General features: G+C 49.7%; 3 protein-coding genes across 11 annotated transcripts; 2 read left to right on the forward strand and 1 right to left on the reverse strand.

Moving 5' to 3' along the window:
- The first annotated feature begins 143 nt into the window (after nucleotides 1–143).
- On the forward strand, nucleotides 144–2,336 carry DYNLL1 (dynein light chain LC8-type 1). 2 transcript variants are annotated; one of them, XM_032705409.1, is made up of 3 exons: nucleotides 144–240; nucleotides 718–855; nucleotides 1,955–2,336. In XM_032705409.1, exons 2-3 carry the CDS (start codon nucleotides 724–726, stop codon nucleotides 2,090–2,092), a joined length of 270 nt encoding a protein of 89 aa, XP_032561300.1. In that variant the 5' UTR covers nucleotides 144–240; nucleotides 718–723; the 3' UTR covers nucleotides 2,093–2,336. The 2 variants fall into 2 exon arrangements, with proteins under 2 accessions (XP_032561300.1, XP_032561301.1); XM_032705410.1 differs by having other exon boundaries at nucleotides 160–240; nucleotides 715–855.
- A 157-nt stretch (nucleotides 2,337–2,493) lies between these two features.
- COQ5 (coenzyme Q5, methyltransferase) lies at nucleotides 2,494–7,634 on the reverse strand. 5 transcript variants are annotated; one of them, XM_032705400.1, is made up of 8 exons: nucleotides 7,417–7,634; nucleotides 7,030–7,037; nucleotides 6,759–6,908; nucleotides 6,047–6,271; nucleotides 5,283–5,389; nucleotides 3,551–3,639; nucleotides 3,223–3,334; nucleotides 2,494–3,109 (listed from the first exon to the last, which is right to left on the reverse strand). In XM_032705400.1, exons 1-8 carry the CDS (start codon nucleotides 7,608–7,610, stop codon nucleotides 3,008–3,010), a joined length of 987 nt encoding a protein of 328 aa, XP_032561291.1. In that variant the 5' UTR covers nucleotides 7,611–7,634; the 3' UTR covers nucleotides 2,494–3,007. The 5 variants fall into 5 exon arrangements, with proteins under 5 accessions (XP_032561291.1, XP_032561290.1, XP_032561293.1 ...); XM_032705399.1 differs by having other exon boundaries at nucleotides 6,759–6,877; nucleotides 7,007–7,037; nucleotides 7,350–7,634; XM_032705402.1 differs by having other exon boundaries at nucleotides 6,759–6,877; nucleotides 7,007–7,037; nucleotides 7,417–7,579.
- A 2,236-nt stretch (nucleotides 7,635–9,870) lies between these two features.
- Nucleotides 9,871–13,001, forward strand: LOC116795610 (dynein light chain 1, cytoplasmic-like). 4 transcript variants are annotated; one of them, XM_032705404.1, is made up of 3 exons: nucleotides 9,871–9,998; nucleotides 10,521–10,658; nucleotides 12,399–13,001. In XM_032705404.1, the coding sequence occupies exons 2-3, from the start codon at nucleotides 10,527–10,529 to the stop codon at nucleotides 12,534–12,536; spliced, it is 270 nt and encodes an 89-aa protein (XP_032561295.1). In that variant the 5' UTR covers nucleotides 9,871–9,998; nucleotides 10,521–10,526; the 3' UTR covers nucleotides 12,537–13,001. The 4 variants fall into 4 exon arrangements, with proteins under 4 accessions (XP_032561295.1, XP_032561297.1, XP_032561298.1 ...); XM_032705406.1 differs by having other exon boundaries at nucleotides 9,928–9,998; nucleotides 10,518–10,658; XM_032705407.1 differs by having other exon boundaries at nucleotides 9,989–10,059.
- Nucleotides 13,002–14,693: the final 1,692 nt, after the last annotated feature.

The following is a 14,693-nucleotide window of genomic DNA, read 5'->3' on the forward strand; positions in this document are numbered from 1 at the left end:
GCGCGGGGCATCCCGGGCCGCAAGACAACGCCGGGGTAAAGCCCTGCCGGGCGCCGCGCCGCGGCCAATGGGCGCTCGGGGGCCGGCGGCGGTGGCCAATGGGCGCTCGGGGGCCGGCGGCGCTGACCAACGGCTGGCCAATGGGCGCGGAGGGGGCGGGGCCGGGGCGCTTCGAGGCGCGCACGGCCCAGAGCGCAGCGCCGTTCGCTCCGCACCGCGCCGGCCCCGCAGCGCCCAACGGTGAGCGACGGGCTGCGAGGTCCCCGGGGACGCTCGGCCACCCCGGTACACCGGCGGCTCCCGTGTGCACGGGCGCTTCCCCATTCGCCGCCTCTGCTTTCCGCGGACCCCCGGCTCTGCCGGCGGGACCCTTCCCTTGCAGCCGCGCGGGGCTCCGAGCCCTTGGCAGCGGGGCCGGGCTTGGGTCGCCTCCGTCGGCGGGGAAAGGCCGTCGGGGCCGGGCGATGGAGCGGCTGCGCTGGGCTGGGGAGGGCCGGGAGAGCGGCGGGGCTTGTGTGGGTCCGGCTGGAGAGCGGGTGCTCAACGGGACCCGGCATTTCAGCCGCCGCTGCTCGGGCTGTGCCCGGGGCTGTGCCCGTGCCCGACACACCCGGCAAAGCGCTGCCCGGCCCCGGGAGCTCGCTGGGAGTGACGGTACAAGTGACTCTGGCAGGTGCTCCTGCAACTTTGAATTCTCCTCCTTTTCTCCCAAAGCAGGCAATCATGAGCGATCGGAAGGCAGTGATCAAAAATGCGGACATGTCAGAGGAGATGCAGCAGGACTCGGTGGAATGTGCTACTCAGGCCTTGGAGAAGTACAACATCGAGAAGGACATCGCTGCTCACATAAAGAAGGTAAATGTTGGCTTGTAATGCGCTCATGAAAAATCAATCAGGGAGAATGCTGCTGGGCAAGTAGCTCTGGAGAAACAAGCTCTAGACACACTAGATAATCAAGTTGGACTTTCTCTCTTTATGTTCCTTTCTCCACCCTTTATGTGGACCTTTTTAGGTCCTTCTGCTTTACTGTGGTACTGCCTTATGCCTTTTCTGCCACTGTCCCACTGTCCAGGTGGGCAGATTGGGAGCTGACTGTCCCTGTGACTGATGAGCTGGTACAAAACACGGGCTCTATATGGAGCCTGTTTGAGGAGGGGTGGTTTGCCAATCGCATCATAAGTGGTTTTGGCTTTTGCCCTTTCCCCCTACATGTAAGACAAGCTGTTCGTACGAGTGCCGAACAGATGGTTCATAGCTTACAGTTTGTCACATTTTCTCTCTTGACTCCTACTGGGAGCCTGACTGAGCTGCAAGTAGTTGAAGGGTTTGTTTGAGCAGAACAGGAACCTCTTCCATGTTCTCAGAAAAACCTCTTCAGCTGATGGCTGTTAGGTGCTGCACTATATAACCACTGACTGCATGGGATTACTCACAGTACACCTGTACACAAGAGTTTATTTGTAAGTTGTAGCAGGCTCCTGATGGCAGACTGTTGGAAGAATATGGTCTCATGACCAGATATCAAGGATGTGGCAGAGAATTTCCCAGCAAGTGTCCTTTCAGCATCCTTATTGTAAACAGCTAATGAAATCAAAGTACTGGTTTAATCTGAGGTTCAGAACAAGCAGTGAGGCTCTCAGAAGTTATGGTTTGAGATCATGGTGAGACTTTGGGGTAAAAGTTACTTCACCAAACATATGTTTTAAGCTTATTCCTGCTCTGCTTGGAAGCACTTTTTTTTTTTTGGTATGACTAAGCAGCAGATGAGTTATAAAGTGACAGATGATCCCTGTGCTTAGGAGCATATGCTGCTCCTTAATTGCCTCCTTCCAAAAGTGATACTTGTTAACAAGTGACATATCATTGCAAAAAAAAAAAACACCCAGAAAACCTGTTAGACAGTATTAGTATAATTACCACAAAAATGCTGACTTTCTAGTTCTCTCTTCTGTAGGAATTTGACAAGAAATACAATCCCACGTGGCACTGCATCGTGGGAAGGAACTTTGGCAGCTACGTGACTCATGAGACCAAGCACTTCATCTACTTCTACCTCGGCCAAGTCGCTATTCTTCTTTTCAAGTCTGGTTAGAACCACGGACTGTTACTGAAACTTGCACCTGGGTACGGGATCTGCACAGGATCTCCCACCTTCAGCCTTCCTGGGGAAACAGGCCTTGAACTCCAGGTCTTTTGTTGTATTGTTAATGGTCAGGGATTTTGCTGTAGCAGCTGGTATTTTCATTGTGGCTATATAAAAAAGCAAAAATGTCTTCCTTGTATTTATTTTCTTTCAGAAGATTGCTTCTTTGCTAATAAAACTGTTGGAACTAGTTCATCCTTTAAGAGTTTTCTTTACCCTCTGCCCTCTTGCATTACTGTCTTTATTGCAGTGTGAATGAAGGATGAACATCCCCACCCCTATTCCCACCTACCCCCAAATCCATAATTTCTTAGGCAACCTTCTTACAGAGGATTGATTTAAGTGGAAAAGAGTTGATGCAGAGCCCTTTTATTTCACAAGCCTTTCATTTGCCTTTGAAAGAAGTAAAGGAGTCATGGGAAAACATCCTTAAACTCCACATGACAGAGATAATAACAGCTTCATAAAAATCCATAGTTGCTTCATAAATCCAAGTTCTCATGGGTATATCCTCCTTGAAGCTTAGTAAAAAAGGCATCTTATTGGAAGATTAGTCAGCCTATTTCTGTGTCCAAATCCCACTGGCAACTGATGTTGCTTCACTTGTTAGCACTGCTCAGTTTTGGCCATGTCCTTTACACTGCACTTGAAGGGAAATGCAAGTGTAAGAAATGCCACAGGAGTTGCTCCTTCCACATGTTCCTTGAAGGAAAAAAGGTAGCTGGTGTTCTGGGCCTGGCTGCTGAGCAAGTATCTGCTGCACAAGTTATTAACACTCCTCTTCAATCCTCATACTGTTAAAATTCCACAGCTTTCACATTCTTCATGAAAATTACACCTCCTGTGTTTTGCTACATAGTAGACTCACAGTTTGAAACCTGAGTGAATGGCGACAATGCCAAAGTTTAAATTCTCATAATCCACTTTGAAAAAACCTGCGTCTTCTATCATTGCCTTCAGCTCCTCCTGAAAAAGAAGTGCCATAATTTTAACAACTCGAAGGCCTGTGAGCCAGTGGCTGCAGGGCTGTGCTGGGATCATGTTTTGTGTGTTAGGAGTTCAGGGAAATTTTGTCTCACCTGAGGGGGGAACCGCCGGATGCTCTCCACCAGATACTGGTAAGACTTCCAGTCACCAGCAATGACCTCACCCAGAACAGGGATAACCTGGAAACTGTAGAGATCATAGAGCCTGCACACACAGACAACAAATGCAAATGAATACAAAGAAGTTTAAAAACCAACCCTCTCCAACACAAGCTGGTCTCTGTACCACTATGCTATGCAGTCTGTGTCTGATTTTAAAAGTGCACAAAGAAGAGGCCTCAAAGTGTCTCCATCTCTTATTGTGGCTGAGCACAAATTAGGGAGCCTTGTGACATGGCATAAAGTGTCACCATGTTCTTACCTGGAAAGAAGAGGGTTGCTGACATGACTAAATTCAAGGCAGAGGAATCTTCCTCCTGGTTTCAGCACACGATAGGCCTCTTCAAGAGCCTGAGACAAAGCAGATGTGATAAGTTTGTTTCTGTAGAACAGCACCTGCCTATTATCATGGCATGTGATATTATCATGCAACTCAGATGAACTGAGGGAAGTAAAGAGTACCCTGACTGGCAATCTGTAATATTTCATGTGGAGCAGCATCCCAAGACAAGTAAAAAAAACCCAAACCCAAACATACAACAAACACAAAGCACAAACACTCTCAATGTTACATAAATAGATTTATACAAGGCTTTGTGTCAAAACTTGATGTTGGGTTGCCAATTTTTCTTTTTCCCTACTCCCACTGATGAATGTTTGTTGGCAGAGCTCTTGTAATTACAGACCAAACCCAAAAGGGAGAAGGTGACTCACCTACAAGAAACTGAAAAAGAAAAAGAGGCACGATAGATTTTTTTTTTTTAAATTGAAAGAAAAGATTTTACTGAGGCACACCCAAAAGATCAAAGAAGGAACGATACTGGGTTTCGGATGAGCAATGTGTAAGAACAGGAAGGAAAGAGAAGGAAGAAGAAAATCTTTGGCTACTTTGAAAATTCCATCCTATATCCAAAACAAAATACCTAAGAAGAATCAAGAAAAAAGTTTCTTTACAACTGTATGTTCTTTCATGCAAGAGCACAGCAGAGTTGTATTCCAGCAGCTCTGTAGGTTGCTTGGCTTCAACTGTCCTGTTTCTAAGGAGGGGGACACAAACAGTACACATACATGACAGGAGCTCTGCAAAAGAATTGGCAGCTTGGGTGTTTTGTATCAGGTCTCCAAAGAACTCTGCCATCAGACTCCTGTATCCATGAAGGCAAAGAGTCTGTGCTTTGGAAAGGTGCAGACAAATACCAGGAACATCCATCCACATTAACTTCCAAGGCATACGGTCCAAGGTGGTTACACCTGCCACAGAAGGAGCTTTGCCAAGGTTGTAACACACTGCTCCAAAACACACAAAACTAGTCCACCTAGACAGGTGATCTAACCCATCTTTACCCCCACGACAACTTGTCCTCCTCAAAGGACAGACATTGTTTAGAACAAAGGGCACTACTTATCCTAATTAAGATTATACTTGTTCTTCACAGGAAGCTCTACCACCAGCCAGTGTAAAGACACTGAGCAGCAGTGGGCAGAACAGGTCAGCTAACAGCAGTGGGGGCAGCAGCCAGCTGCTTCCCACCCTGCTCTGGAAGCTCTGCTGGCTCAGGCAGGGAAACAGAAGAGAACAGGAATTGTTGGACCCACGGTGGTGGGATGTAGATCAGGTGCTTCAGAAGATTTGAGACATGCAGATTGACTGCACTGTGCATGTGTAGATCCAGCCATGCCATAGGTCAGGAGAAGGTGGGGAATGACTGCAGCATCCAGGCCCTTTGCCTTAGGAAGAGATCGTGTGGCTTGTCAAACTAGAAGGATTGGGTGCAACTGGTATAAATCTATCTTTTTATGGCAAAGGTGGGGCATTTAATTGCATTCTCCATTCAAACAAGCTGCACACCACATGCCACTTCTTTTAAATGTTTCAGGAGTAGACTATGATCTTCCTTTATACAAAGGAGTTCCTCCTTTTCTTCCTCTGCTGAATAAAAACCCCTCAAATGAATGATAAGGACCCCATGTCAGGATACACTACAGCAACTTACCAAATCAATACGAGTTACATTTCGGATTCCAAAGGCAATTGTGTAAACATCAAACATATCATCATCAAAGGGCAACTCTTCAGCATTCCCAAGTACCCAGGACAAGCCTGTAGTGAAAGACAAGTCACAGAACTGAACTCAAGACTGCTCCAGAAAGACTAGAACATACCTATCCTAGAAAAAACTGATTCTTTTAAAGGTGATATTTAAAACAAACATTTCCACTTTGCATTTTTGCTGGAGGAAAGACACCTTGGCCTATACTCAGGAACCTTTCAAGGCCCTGTACTATACCACTCACTGTGTTTCAAGACTGAGTAGTTAATTTTGCAGATCAGCCAAAACATTGTTCTGTATATACCTATATATTTAATATGATTCAGTTTCTTTGAACATTATTTGCATATGCTCTAACTCTGGGAAGTTTCATAGGTTCACAATATCCTTTAGTTCTTGCATTTTTTATTTGCTATCTTGATTCCTAAAATACATAAGATCTTTAGTCATTCTAGGGCTGAGCTCTTTTGCAGCTCAGTAATACCAGACTTGTCAGCACAGATGTTAACAGCAGGTTTTGATTGTTTAATTTTGAAGGACAGCTGGGTATCGGACCTCATGGACATTTCCATATTTGTTCTGAAAGTTCAAGTATTATTCAAGATAATCACTGTACACCTGAAGTGTAATCCTGAAGTGGTGACTACCTGGTGCATCAAATTCTTGCTGTCAGGGACACTGCTGACACAGTACAATGCATGACTTACCTTTAGAGTAGCCAAGGTGCTGTGCTTTCTGCTTCCCAACTTTTAACATTTCTCTGTTAATGTCACAGACCACCACCTGGGAATCCCCTAGAGAGTCAGATTTGTCTTCCTGGTAATTCTCAAAAATTTCCTGCCATGACAAATTCTGATGGTGCTTGAGCTTCCTCTGGAGCTGCCGTTCTCGTACAGCGTGAACATAATTAATGAATCGAAAGGCAATGTCACCTGCAGTTGGTTTAAAAAAAAGATTCACATTTGGGAATGTTTTCTGACTCCAGGAAATCGAAACATAAGGCTTTGAACATCAAACTGAGTTAATATTTATTTTGAGTCATATGTATTAATAAAAACAACCCCCACACACACTGTATATACACAGAGTGTGTATATATATATATATATATATATATATATATATATATATATATAAAGGGAATATATTGAAAGCAAAGAGTTAGTGACTTTCTACAAATATAAATAGTTTCCCACAACAGTACTACAACACTTTCAGACCCCTGGAGCAAGATATTACAAAACACGAAGAAGTTAACTCTTAACCCTTCTCTGGGAAAGTCAAGTAGATGCCTCACTGGTTTTAAAGACAGGAACTGATAGAAGGAAAAAAAAAAAAGCTGGGCAACTTAATTCTGAGCACTCAAACAGCTGAAAACCAGCGTGGCATTGTCATGTGGAACTCACCAAAATGATTTACCTGTTCCTCCAGCAACATCAAGAAGAAGTGTTCCTGGGGAAGGGTTCATTTTATGTACCAGGATATCCTTCCACACCCGATGAATTCCTAGAGTCATGGAATCATTCATCACATCGTATTTCTTGGCCACACTTTCAAAAACCTGGTAAACTGCAAGGAAAGGACATGAGAACGAGATGAGACGCAATTTGCTTAAAAACGCTCATGTCGAAGTGAACTGTGTCATGGAATCGTTCATTACATCGTATTTCTTGGCCACGCTTTCAAATACCCGGTAAACTGCAAAAAAGAAAGGACATGAGAATGAGATGAGACACAGTTTACTTCAAAACGCTCATGTCGAAGTAAACCGTGTCTTTTATTGCCTCGCTGAGGTCTGTCACCACGTGGAGGTGAAAAAAACAACCTGAAAACTCATCACAAAAAAAATAATAAATAAATAAATAAATAAATATCGAATCCTGCTTTGCCTGTTGCCTGACAAAGGTCTCTTTGGAGACGCAGCCTTCCCGAGCCGAGATATTATTCACAGGGGTATTCACAGGGATACCCTTCACGGAGGCTCCCGGTAACGCACAGCCCCACACACACCCCGGCACCCCGGAGACCCATCACCGCTCGGCTCCGGGCCCAGCCCGCCCGCTGCCGCCGCCCTCACTCTTCTCCCTCCTCTCCTCCTCCGTGACGCTCTGGAAGCCGAAGTGCATCTTCGGCCCCGCGGCCAGACCGCGGAGCGCCCGCGGGGCCCCGGGGACACGGGAGAGCAGCGCCCGGCAGCGGCACCGGCACAGCCGCACCGCCGCCATCTTCCGCCGGCCCCGGGGCGGGACCGGCACCGCGGCATCCCGGCATTCCGGGCTCCGGGAAGCGCCGCGCCCCGCTCTTCCTACCGCCCATGTACCGCGGCACGCGAGTTGCGCCGGGCGCCGTCAGTGAACCCCTCGCTCCGTGCCGCCGGGTGGTTCGCTGGGAGGGCAAATGTGATGAGGGAAAAAGAAAACAAATGAAAACTGAGCAAAGTTGCGGCTGGAGGAGGGAAGGTTGCTGGAGTACTCAGAGCACCGTCCAGTAGGGGAAGGTGCCTCCAGGGAAGCCGGAGAAGGACTCGTGGTCAGGGACTGGCAGTGGGAGGACAAGGGGGAATGGGTACAAACTGAAAGGGGGGTAATTTAGGTTAGATGTTAGTCATTCTTTACTGTGAGGGTGGGGAAACACGGGAACAGGTTGCCCAGAGAAATTGTGGCTGCCCCGTCCCTGGCAGTATTCAAAGCCAGGCCTTGAGCAACCTGGTCTAGTGGGAGATGTCCCTGCCCATGGCAGGGGGAGGTGGGACTAGATGATCTTTAAGGTCCATTCCAACAACGTTCTGTGAACCCCAAACCCACCACAGCCCTCACGGCTTACTTGAATAATTTTGCAAATAGTTTCCTTTAACTTTTCTCTCTTTATTTTTTCTTCAGATTTTTTTTTTTTCAGTTTCCTAGGTTAAAGTAAAACCTCATAGGGAGCAGGAGGGAGGGTTTGTGGGTTCTGACGAGCGACAGGGAGGAATGAAAGGTGCCTCTATTCCTGTCAGAAGCATTAGGACACATTAGGGACCTTTTCTGCCTTTTTTTTTTTTCTTTTTCCAAGACCTGCCTTGCTTATCACTTTATTTGAATCATCCAGGAATTCTGCCAGCTTTGTAGATACAAAGAAGTTACCTAACCCATTCTCAGGAGAGATGACATCACACACTTAAAGCCAGCCCAGAGACTGCATTCCCTGGGCATGAGCTGGGCTCCCTTGCCAGGACCTCCCTGCTACGTTGGGACTTTTAGCTTTGTCATCAGACCCACCATGATTTTATATCTTTGTCATATCATATTTTTTAACTCTACACTCTTTGTGGCAGGATGCCCTCCAAAGCATCATGTCTGTTTTTTGGGGTTGGTTTTGCTGGGTGTTTATCTCACCTATATGGAGAGGTGATCTTTGACTACCAGAGCCATGGCTGGGACAGCCCCTCTCACGCTGCAGTCACAGCTGCTGCTGTCCAGCCACGTTCACAGAACCACAGAATGGGTCAGGCTGGAAGGCACTGCAGTGGGTCATCTAGTCCAATGTCCCCGCTCAAGCAGGGTGATCCCAGAGCACATGGCACAGGATTGTGCCCGATGGTCCTGGAATATCTCCACTGAGGGAGACTCCACACCCTCTCTGGGCAACCTGTTCCAGTGCTCAGTCACTGCACAGTAAAAAAGTTCTTCATGTTCAGGTGGAACTTCCTGGGCATCAGTTCCTGCCCATTTCCTCTTGTCCTTTATCTGGGCACCACTGAGCAGAGCCTGATCCATCCTCTTGGCACCCTCCGTTAGATATTTACACACATTAATGAGGTCCCCTCTCCGTTGTCTCAATGTTCAACAGGCACAGCTCCCTCAGCCCTTCCTCATAAGAGAGATGTTCCAGTCTCTCAGTCATCCTCGTTGCCATCCACTGGACCTGCTCCAGGAGCCCCGTGTCCCTCTTGTCCCAAGGAGCCCAGAATTGGACACAGCACTCCAGATGTGCCTCAGCAGGGCTGAGCAGAGGGGCAGGATCCCCTCCCTGACCTGCTGGCAACGCTCTTCCCAATGCATCCCAGGACTCCGTTGGTCTTCTTGGCCCCCAGGACACACTGCTGGCTCAGGGACAGCCTGCTGTCCACCAGGACCCCCAGGTCCATCTCTGCAGTCGGTCGGCCCCCAACCTGTACCGGTGCTCGGGGTTATTCCTTCCCCTCCTTCCTTCAGGCAGCTCGGCCGCGAAGAAAGAAACAAGGCGATGGGGAAGGGCTGCGCATGGCCTGAGAGCCACCAGCCCTGGCCTGCCCTGGGCTGTGCTTTCCCGGTGGGGCTCCGGGGCGGCCCCAAGGCCGGGCCTAACCCAAAGCCAGGCCCTCCGCGCAGCGCCGCGACCGCCCGTCGCCATGGGAACCAGGCGCGGCCGCAAGGCATGCCGGGCTGAAAGAAATTGCTGCGGCAAAACCCTGCGAAACTGCCGTACTGCGGCCAATGAGCGCTCGGGGTGCTGGCGGAGGTGACCAATGGCTGGCGGCCCGATCGGAGGGGGCGGGGCTGGGGGCGCTCTGAGGCGCGGGCGGCGCGCGCGGGTCGGTTAAACAGCGGCGGCGGCGGAGCCGAGTGCGAGTGTCGCTGCTCACCGCGCCGGGCCCGCTCCCGCCCCGCCCCGCTACAGCCCCGCGGCGCACACCCGACGGTGAGCGGAGCGGCGTGAGGGTCTCGAGCGCTGGGGAGGGGCCGCTCCCGGGAGGGACCGGGTCCGCCTCGGGCACTGAGTCTGGGAAGTCTTGGGGCTGAGCACCCCAGCGGCTCCCCCGTGCTCAGGCCCTTCCCCAGACCCCGCTTTTCCCGCATCCTCGGCACTGCCGGTGGGACCTTTCCTTGGCGGCGGGGCAGGACTTGAGTCGCCTCCGTCGGCGGGGAAGGGCCGTCGCGGCCGGGCGATGGAGCGGCCGCGCTGGGCTGGGGAAGGGCTGGAGCGGGGCTGGGAAGGGCCAAGAGGGCGGCGGGGCTTGTGTGGGTCCGGCTGGAGAGCGAGTGCTGAACGGGACTCGGCATTTCAGCCGCCGCTGCTCGGACTGTGCCCGGGGCTGTGCCCGTGCCCGACACACCCGGCAAAGCGCTGCCCGGCCCCGGGAGCTCGCTGGGAGTGACGGTGCAGGTGACTCTGGCAGGTGCTCCTGCAACTTCGAATTCTCTCCTTCTTCTCCCAAAGCAGGCAATCATGAGCGATCGAAAGGCAGTGATCAAAAATGCGGACATGTCAGAGGAGATGCAGCAAGATGCTGTAGAATGTGCTACTCAGGCCTTGGAGAAGTACAACATCGAGAAGGACATCGCTGCTCACATAAAGAAGGTAAATGTTTGCGTGTAATGTGCTCATGAAATCTCTATGCACATGAAAAATCAATCAGGGAGAATGTTGCTGGGCAAGTTGCTCTAGAGAAACAAGTTCTAGATAATCAAGTTGAACTTTTTCTGTAGGTTGGTGTCCATATGTTCCTTCCCCCCACCCCTGTACGTGGACCTTTCCAGGTCCTGCTTTTCTCTTGTAGTATTTTCTACTTAGGCCTTTTCTGCCACTGTGCCATTGTCCATGTGAGCAGAGTGGCAGCTGACTGTCCCTGTGACTGATGAGCTGGTACAAAACACAGGGGCTCTATTGAGCTCTCTTACAGTTTTCCTGAGAGGAAGCCAGTTTTCCTTGGTTTCAGTTGTATTGAACTTAATCTTAAGGATCTGTTTACAGTTCTTGCCAGTTAGGTCAAAAATTGCAGGGAAAAGTAGTTTTCTGCAAATCTGCTGTAATCTCACCTCTCATCTTTTAGTGATATAAGGAAAAAAGAAAACCACCAAAAAAAATCCCGATGGTGTGGATTATCTGTTGTTTGCAACATCTGTGTTGTCCTTTATGTAGGATTAACAATACAGGAGAAAGATCTAGTTCAGATTATATATCCTGCTTCGTCAGCTCGGGGGAATGGAGAAATCAAAGTGCGTCAGTAGAAGTTAAACTGATCTGAGTGGAAGAATTGTTGAAATGTTAAGATCTGTTGGACTGAAACTCTCTGGAGTGAACTGCTTGGCATTAGAAGCTAAATTTGCTCAAATCTTAGTCTGCAAGCTGTGAATTTTCACACAGATATGTTGAACTTTTACCCAACGCTGGAAGAATGCCTCAAGAGCCGGGTCAGGCTGGAAGATAAGGAAGTTGTAACTGTCAGCAGAAAACACAACGTTGGAGATAGGAAACAGGCTGCCCAGAGACAGTGAAAAGAACCCAGACCCTAATATTATTATTGGTCCAAACTGTTTTATGGAAGGTGGGCAGCTGAGATTGGGAGCATGTAATTGCCCGGGGACTTCTTTGTTTGGGGTCCCTCTATGAAGGCACCCAGCTTGAGCTGTTCTAGTGCTGTACCTTACTGGATTTAAAGCCTGAGGCTCTGCTCCAGTGCATGAGGGGTGGAGATACCTTGAAAATACAGGATACTTGGGGTGGAGGAGCTTAACATAAAAAGCAACTCAACTAAGCAGAATGATTACTACTTCCACTAGACAAATACTCATTTGCTATGACCACAATACAAATGGCATTTTTTTCTCCAGATGCAGGAACTATCTATGAGAGTAGAAAAAAGAGAGTTTAATACTTTTCAGATATTTTTTTGTAGCAATTACTGGGAATTCATACAGTATTTGTTTGAAATGTGTGTAAAGCACGACTTCTTAGACTTGTTGATCATACTGATGTTACAGAGCATGTGGCAGAGAATTTTCCCTTTAGCAAAATGAAGTCTAAATTATGGCTTTGTCTCTGTGGGTACAAAATTAGCAGTGAAGCTTTTACTTGAGGGCTGTAGATTCAGATCATGGTATGAATTATGGGGAGAGAAAGACTAGTTTCTCTGAACAAAAGTAATGTTTTAAACTTACTACTGCTCAGATAAGAAGAGCTGTGGAGTTTTTGTGTGTCTAAGCAGCAGGTGAACAATAAGATAATCCCAGTACTTAAGAGCAGCTATTCTTCCTTGCCGTGCTCAGGAGGTGAATACCTATCAGAAGAGTTCTTAATTTCTAGCGATCTTTTTTGCAGGAGTTTGACAAGAAATACAATCCCACTTGGCACTGCATCGTGGGAAGGAACTTTGGCAGTTATGTGACTCATGAGACCAAGCACTTCATCTACTTCTACCTCGGCCAAGTCGCTATTCTTCTTTTCAAGTCTGGTTAGAACCACGGACTGTTACTGAAACTTGCATCCAGTTACAGGACTCTCTGACTAGTTACTGCAGCCTTCCTGAGGACACAGGCCTTGATCTTCAAGGGCAATGGCAGGGATTGTTATAGCAGATGATGTTACATTGTGGATATAAAAAGGAAAAGTACCAAAAAGTCTTCCTTGTATTTATTTTTTTTAGAAGGCTCCTCCTTTGCTAGTAGAGCTGTTGGAGCAGTTTTTCTTTTGAGAGTTCTATAGCCATCTACTGTATTTCCCCATTACTGCTAGTGCTATGCAAGTAGTACTGACAGTGTTTAGTTCTTTATGTTCCAAGCCTCTCTTATTCTTATTTCACTTTTTTAAAATAATTTTTCCTCTCTTGTTTTGCTGGATGTGCTGCCCCAAAGCCTGAACTGTTTCTTTTCCTGCTGTCTTTGGAGAAGCGCTTTGGATAATAAAAGACAAGATCTCCAGCCAGGTCACTGTTTCTGGCCCATTTGTGCTGTCGTCGTGGCGGTGGGTGACTGGGGCCGGGTGAGGAGCGGGATCTGGGCTCGGTGTGTGGGGCAGCGGTGTCCCGGGTCCCGCAGCTCCCGAGGACTACGAGTCCCGTGGTGCCCGCGGGACCGGCTCCATCCTCGTCTGGCCACTGCTGCGAGCGACTCGTCGCTATTACCGGGCACAGGCTGTGATCCCGGGCACGGAGCAGAGCCGACCCCGCGTCCCCGGCAGCAGCTGCCGGAGCCCCAGGGCGGTAAGAACCGGGCGGGGGCGGCGGGGCTTGGAAGGGCTCAGGCGGGGCTTGTGTCAGTCCCGGCTCAACGTGACCCGGCATTTCAGCCGCTGCTCCTCGGGCTGTGATTCTGGGAGCTGCTCCTGTAACTTGAATCCTCTGCTGCTCGATACAGCCATCCACGGGCCATCAGGCAGCTGTGGTAAAGGATACAGACATGTCCAAGGAGCAGCAACGTGCTGGGCAATGTGTCGTTTTGGCCGCAGAGAAATAGAATATTGAAACAGAAATCACAGCACTTGTAAAGAGAATGAATGTTTTGTTGTAATTATCCTTTTTGTTGAACACCATCCACAACAGAAGTCAAGCAGGGTGGGTGCTGTGACACTTTATAAAAGCTAAATTCCGTGGTCACAAGATACTTTGGACTTTTCCTGTGGGCTGATGTTACCTCTCAAAGAATCTCTTCCCAAATCCAGAATATCTGAATACTGAGCTAAATGCATGAGTAAGGCAATAACCCAAGGCTGCACAGAGGGTCACTGTGGTTGGGACTGGACTCTGTCAGGGACAAGTGGGAGCTACAGCAGCCCTTGGCCTGGGTTGAAGGCAGTCTGTTTGTCCTATGGCCAACTCATGGTGGCTTGCTGCAGGCGAGGACTGTATGAGATGTGTGGAGCCTGGAAGGTAAGCTCAGTGTCCTCTGTGTGTTTCCAGTAACCACAGTCCCAGCTGACAGCAGGTCTCTTATTGAGACGCTACTCAAAGACTCCTCCCCGGGTGGGATCAAAGCTTTTAGTCGGGCTGGAGGTAAGGGAGGGCGCCCAGCTGGGCTGTGCTTGTACAGCAAATCGCTCAGCCGAGGGGCCCCAGGAGCGTTTTACCCGAGTCCTGTTACTGTTCCCTGCAGCGTCCTCAGTATTACAGCTGTTTTAGGCGGCGCTCAGGCCGCAGCCGGTGTCCCCGGTGTCCCTGGGGGTGTCTCCGGTTACCGCGGCCGCTCGGCCGGCGGCGTCCCCGTCGCCATGGCAGCAGGAGGGCGGCATGTCGTACTCGGTAACCGCCCCTCCCACCAGCCGCTTCTGACCAATGAGTGTCCGAGGTGCTGGTGACGATGACCAATGGTTGTCATCGGGCGGCTCGGAGGGGGCGGGGCCGAGGCGTGAGGGGCGCTTTGGGCCCTCTCCCGGCTCCGCTTTTCCCGCATCCCCGGCTCTGCCGGCGGGACCATTCCTTGGCGGCGGGGCCGGGCTTGGGTCGCCTCCGTCGGCGGAGAAAGTCCATCGGGGCCGGGCGATGGAGCGGCTGCGCTGGGCTGGGGAAGGGCTGGAGGGCGGCGGGGCTTGTGTGGGTCCGGCTGGAGAGCGAGCGCTGAACGGGACCCGGCATTTCAGCCGTACCCGTGCCCGACACACCCGGCAAAGCGTTGCCGGGTC

Source organism: Chiroxiphia lanceolata, chromosome 18 (assembly GCF_009829145.1).
Source record: "Chiroxiphia lanceolata isolate bChiLan1 chromosome 18, bChiLan1.pri, whole genome shotgun sequence".
Lineage (NCBI taxonomy): Eukaryota > Metazoa > Chordata > Aves > Passeriformes > Pipridae > Chiroxiphia > Chiroxiphia lanceolata.

What these genes read in the sequence shown, in the direction of transcription:
- LOC116795610 (XM_032705404.1), top strand. Translation starts at nt 10,527, where the DNA reads ATGAGCGATCGAAAGGCAGTGATCAAAAATGCGGACATGTCAGAGGAG. An exon ending in TCGCTGCTCACATAAAGAAG is followed by an intron (nt 10,659 to 12,398) that starts GTAAATGTTTGC and finishes TCTTTTTTGCAG; the next exon opens with GAGTTTGACAAGAAATACAA.
- COQ5 (XM_032705398.1), bottom strand. Translation starts at nt 7,602, where the DNA reads ATGCCGCGGTGCCGGTCCCGCCCCGGGGCCGGCGGAAGATGGCGGCGG. An exon ending in TGATGTTGCTGGAGGAACAG is followed by an intron (nt 6,272 to 6,758) that starts GTAAATCATTTT and finishes AACCAACTGCAG; the next exon opens with GTGACATTGCCTTTCGATTC. An exon ending in AGCAACCCTCTTCTTTCCAG is followed by an intron (nt 3,335 to 3,550) that starts GTAAGAACATGG and finishes CTGTGTGTGCAG; the next exon opens with GCTCTATGATCTCTACAGTT.
- DYNLL1 (XM_032705409.1), top strand. Translation starts at nt 724, where the DNA reads ATGAGCGATCGGAAGGCAGTGATCAAAAATGCGGACATGTCAGAGGAG. An exon ending in TCGCTGCTCACATAAAGAAG is followed by an intron (nt 856 to 1,954) that starts GTAAATGTTGGC and finishes TCTCTTCTGTAG; the next exon opens with GAATTTGACAAGAAATACAA.